Source organism: Condylura cristata, unplaced genomic scaffold (assembly GCF_000260355.1).
Source record: "Condylura cristata isolate star-nosed mole 26May11 unplaced genomic scaffold, ConCri1.0 scaffold00026, whole genome shotgun sequence".
Lineage (NCBI taxonomy): Eukaryota > Metazoa > Chordata > Mammalia > Eulipotyphla > Talpidae > Condylura > Condylura cristata.
In genome coordinates, this window is record NW_004567127.1 from 867,533 (window position 1) to 872,467 (window position 4,935).

Genomic DNA, 4,935 nt, shown 5'->3' on the forward strand with positions numbered 1-4,935 from the left:
GCGGCCCCGTGCCCGGGGACAGGGCCCTCCTCGCGGCCCACGGGCACCGGGCGCCTGCCCTCCTGGGACCCAGCCTCCCCGGGGGACACACTCACTATGGGGGGCAGGGGGGGCCGCGGCAGGGCTCCAAGGAGACGGGGGGTCTGGGGGCCGTGGCACAGCTGCGTTCATCCAGTTCCTCTCCGGACTCACGGGAAATGCAGAGGAAGCTGGGGCGCCGGACACCTGCAGGGATGCGAGGGGAGCCGGGGGCCCCTGGCGCCCAGCACCAGAGGGGGGCGGCGCTGAGGGTGGCCCCCGGGAAACGGGATGGGCGGACGTGGACGAGGGTGTGGGGTACGGCCGCGCGGCCCTCACCTTCCCCACAGGAGGCCGAGCACTCAGGGTGCCCCGCTCGTCTCCAGGATCCGGCTGGGGACCCCAGGGGCGGCCTGGGCCGCGGCAGGGCGGGCACCTGCGGGATCCGCACCTGCCGATGGAGGGCGCCGGGCGTCCTCGGGGCGCGGGGTGCCGAAGCAGGCGGGGGCTCTGCCCTCCGCATCTCTGCAGGAGCCAAGTCGGCTATGAGAGGCGGGCGCGGCCGCCCTCCGGCCTCCCCGCGAGTCGGGGCAGCGCTCACCCGGCTGGGGGCGGGGGGCTCGGGGCTCTGGGGCGGGGCTCTCCGGGGCTGGCGGCGAGGAGATGACATACTGGTAAGAAACACCTGGATTCTCCTCTTGAAAGATCATCTGTGGGGAGGGAGGTGGCGCACGTCTAGAACAGGACAGGCTCGCCCCGCCCCAGCCCTCGGCCGCCCCGCCGGCCCCGCGCCCCGAGGCCCGCAGCTCACGTAGACGTCCACAGGCTGGGTGGTGGGGCCGTCGGCGGACAGGCTCTCCCCCGCACCCTCCTCTCGAGGAGGCCGGCTGTACCGGAAGGTGGTGCCCCCGGCCGGGTAGGACCCCGGGGGGTCCACAGCCCAGTTCCCATTGATGATGGACCGGCCCCCCGGGCCCCGGAGCGCTGGAGGCGGAGACAAGGAGGGAGGCGGGTCGCTGTGTCCCCACTCCCGCCCCGCACTCAGCTCCCACGGGAGACGGCCTGCGGCGCTGAGCGCCCGCTGGGGGCAGCAGAGTGAAGAGGCCGGGGCTGGGGGGGCCGAGACGGGACTGGGGTGCTCACCCAGGTAGTTGGAGCTGGGCCGGAGCTGGGCGATCTGGAGCCGAGTGGCTCCAGCGGGAATGAACAAGATCTTCTGATAGCCCAGGGGGCCCCCTCGGTCCGTGAGGTTCCCCGAGACCAGGCGACAGGTGGAGTCGTCGCCCCCGCAGACGCCGCAGCCGTCCGGACGCCTGCCGGAGCCGAGGATGCCGTCGCAGCCCGGGCTCTGGGGACAGGGGAGAGGGGCCGCTGGCGCTGCGCCCAAGCACCCCCGGCCTCCCCCAGCCTGGCTGCGGGGCCCAGCGCCGGGGCGCCCCTGCTCTCTCCGCCACGGGGAGGGGTGTGTTGCAGCAGTGACCGAGACGCGGTGCGTGTGTGTGCGACTGGGCACGCAGACACGCGCCCGGCCCCTCACCAGGCAGCGTCCAGCCACGCAGATGTCCAGGGCTCCGGGCTGACACAGGGTCCCGTCCTGGACCTTCTCGGTGTGGCGGACATAGAAGCGGAAGCCCCGGGGACGGCAGTTCAGCTCACAGCGCCGGGAGCCCTGGACTGAGACGGGGCAGAGGGTGGTCAGCTGCCCGGGAGGAAGCTGCGGGCCCCGGCCACCAGCAGCGGGGTCAGCCGAGGCGGCCTGGGTCACCGTGGCCGCAGGGAACATGGCAACTCGTGCCCTGAAGGGCTGGGCTGAGGGTGCAGAGTTTGGGTCGGGGCAGCGCAGTGGCCGGTCTCTGAGCAGACCCTGGACGCACAACTGCCCGCGGGGCTCCTGGGGGCTCGCTGGGCATCAGGGAGCCACCGGCTGGTCAGCGGTGGCACCTGGGAGTGGGGGGTGAGGCGAGGCCACGCCGGACCCGGGGGCGGGTGCCCATGGGAGGGGCCCCTCAGTGCTGTCCCCCGACGCCCGCACTCCCGGGGCGGGGACGGCCAGGGGGCCCCGCTCGGTCCCTGCTCCGGCTGCGGAGGCCTGTCCACGCCCCTCCACCCCGGCCTGGGCGAGAGAGGAGAGCCCAGGCTCAGGAGGAAGAGGACGGCTGCGGGTGGAGGCGTGCAGGCCTGCCCCTGCCTGGGGCCCCGGGCCTCACCGTCCGTGAAGGGCTCCCACTGGTACAGCTGGCCCATGAACTCCTGCGTGTCGAAGGCTGCGCACTGCAGAGCCCGGGGGTCCGGCTGCTCAGGGGGGCAGGGCTGAGGGGGACACAGAGCGTCAGGGCCGGGAGGACGCGAGCCGGGCAGGGCTGGACCGGGGGCAGCTCCATGCGGGGGGACGCCAGCCCCTCCCTGGGGCCCAGAGGGTCAAGCCGCAGGGCTCAAGGCTGGGCAGAGGCCTGGGCGGCCGGCGGGAGGCTCACCGCTTGGCTGCAGGCTCTGAGCTGCTCACGCTCCCCAGGACACTGGGGGACAGGGCTGCTGGGCGCAAAGAGGCTCCAGCTGGGGCTGGCGTGGGGGCCAGCACCGAGCGACGGCGGCCAGCTGTCCGCGAGGCGAGGGGCGGACCTGTGCCGGCCCCCCCCAGGCTGCCGGTGCACCCAGTTCTGTTGGACGTGCCCCCGGGGAGCAGAAAGGGAGGGATTGGGGTGTCTCTCTGCCCCCCGGGCGCTGGCACGACCCTGGGGACTGTGTGTTCTTGGCCGAAGGGACATGTGGAAGGAGCTGTTCTCCCCTGAGGAGAGCGCGGCCCTGGGGGCGGCCGTGCCGGGGGCCTGGGCCCTGGTGGGGGCAGGCCTGGTGCTCAGGGGCACCCCTGTCTGGGCAGCTTCGGAACGTGGAGGCTCTGCAGGGGGAGACGGGGTGTGGGCAGACAGATCTGGAGGGGGCGGAGCCCCAGGGGTGTGGTTTGTGGAGGCTGGCTCTGCCCCGGGGGTCGGGGAGCGAAGGCTGGGGGGCTGGGTGAATCGGGGTCCGGGCGGCCTCGGGGGGTGCCTCCGGTTCCGGTGGAGCGGCAGAGCAAAAGGCACTCTCCCGTAGCCAAACATGCCCGGCTTGATGGGGTCGCGCAGCCGGGACCTGAGAAGGTGTGGGGGACGGCTGGGGTCACAGCTCTGATCGTCTCTCCCCGCCCAGTCTTCCCGGTCCCTCCTAGCGCCAGAGAGGAGCCCCCTAAGCCTCGCCGTCACCTCAAGCCCACCCTTCCCTCACAGCCGTGCCCCTTACCGCCTGGCGCCGGGACTCTCCTGGGCCTCCTCTAGTTGGGGGGCTGGACCTGGAAGAGGGTCACCTCTCCCCTGGGGACGTGGTCTGTACAGGGGGTGGGCTTCTTGGGAAGCCTGGGGTCTGGGGCCCTGCCCCCTGGGGAGCAGGGCTTCTGGGTGTCGTGGGGGCCGGGGTGGGAGAGCCAGGCCCTGGTGAACCGCAGGGAGCTGACAAGTCCGGCTCCTGAGCTGTACCCCCACCCCGCAGGGCTGGGAACAGGAGGCCCACTGGCCCCAAGAACCCCAGGTGCCCTCAGGGCCCTGCCCCTCCTCGTGGGGTGTCTGAAGAGAGTGTCCAGGTGACATCTGTAAGACAAAAACGTCGGACAAAATTGGGACGATTATAGAGCACCTGGAGCGTGAGACCCAGTGCTGGGGGCCAGGCCACACGCCCAGCAGGGGCCGGGGGGCCGGGGGGCTCTTCCCTGGCTCACCTCCTGGTCCAGGCAGAGCTGAGGGAAGGACAGGAACAGCATCAGACACAGCTGGGGCCTGCAAACCGAAGGGGGGACGTGTGCCGGGAGCCCGGGGTGTTGTGACACGGCCCCTCATGGGCTCCCCATATCCTGAGGCGACTTCTCAGAAAGCAGAAGTTCCTCACGCCTCCCGGCACGGCCTTTCCCGCCCTCCCAGGGGTGGGCAGTGCTCTCTTACCTGCCCGCCCTCTTCTCCATTGCTCCCCAGTAGCAGCGGGCCAGGAAAGAGAGGACCGCAGTCAGCGCCTACTCAGGCATCTGGGCTCTGCATGCAGGGACAGAAGCCGGACGGTCACTCTCCAGGCTCCAGAGCGGTAGGCTGGGACGGGGGACCCGCGGCAGGACACCTCAGCGCCAGCACGGGGGAGGCCAGCCCGCCCCTCTGAACGCCACAGAGGAGAGGGAAGAGGTGTGACCCCGGCGCCCCAACAGGCCCCGCCTGCCAGCCCACCAGGGGCACCACCTCATTCTGAGGTACCTTCCTGGGGGCCTCTGAGGAGCTCAGGGAGCCCCTGGCCTCCCCTTCCGCAGGGCGCGCCCTCTGGGACCCCCCACGGTGGGCTCACCCCTCTGGGGTCAGGGTGGGCACCGGTTCAAAGAGGGGTTATTTCCTGGCAGCTCTAATGGGGGGCCTGGAAGGGAGACGGGGTAGGGCTGCGGTTCGGCCGGGCCTGCGTTCTGGGCGGTCAGGACCGCCAGCCAGGCCTGCTCTGGCCACAGGCGGGGGCTCCCCCCGCCCCCAGCCCCCAGGCCCGCTCCCCTCGGCCCCACCCTCCCACACCTGCCCTCCCTTCCTGCTCCCGCGCCTCATCCTGCCCTCGGTTCTGCTTTCAGGAAAAAAGTTTCTGTTGGATCAGAAAGGCACAGGGAGGGGTCCCAGGAGCCAGGGCCAGGTGCGCCAGCTGGGGGCCCTCACCTCCGGCCCCCCGCCGAGACCCCAGACTCAGCATTGGAAAGGGAGGTCACAGAGCTGACCCTGAGCCCGAGGGGCGGGGAGCAGCTGAGGTCAGCAGCTCCACCCCACGGGGGCAAGTGCTCCTGAGTGGCCACATTCCACCACCCAGACCTCTAGCTCGGCCCCTGTGCGCGGGGGCTGAAGGAAGGACACAGCGGTGAAGGTCACTGCC

At 71.8% G+C, this 4,935-nt stretch overlaps 1 protein-coding gene across 1 annotated transcript in view; it reads right to left on the reverse strand.

Annotated features, from left to right (window-relative positions):
- Window positions 1–4,135, reverse strand: part of ADAMTSL4 (ADAMTS-like 4) — an 8,094-nt gene extending 3,959 nt beyond the window's left edge. The window contains exons 1-11 of the mRNA XM_004689450.2: window positions 3,987–4,135; window positions 3,767–3,824; window positions 3,295–3,638; window positions 2,493–3,147; window positions 2,226–2,328; window positions 1,556–1,692; window positions 1,162–1,366; window positions 830–1,002; window positions 620–728; window positions 358–543; window positions 96–225 (exon numbers count right to left, since the gene is read on the reverse strand). Coding sequence (XP_004689507.1) covers window positions 96–225; window positions 358–543; window positions 620–728; window positions 830–1,002; window positions 1,162–1,366; window positions 1,556–1,692; window positions 2,226–2,328; window positions 2,493–3,147; window positions 3,295–3,638; window positions 3,767–3,824; window positions 3,987–4,006 — 2,120 coding nt within the window. The 5' untranslated portion in view covers window positions 4,007–4,135. The remainder of the gene's footprint in view (window positions 1–95; window positions 226–357; window positions 544–619; window positions 729–829; window positions 1,003–1,161; window positions 1,367–1,555; window positions 1,693–2,225; window positions 2,329–2,492; window positions 3,148–3,294; window positions 3,639–3,766; window positions 3,825–3,986) is intronic.
- Window positions 4,136–4,935: the final 800 nt, after the last annotated feature.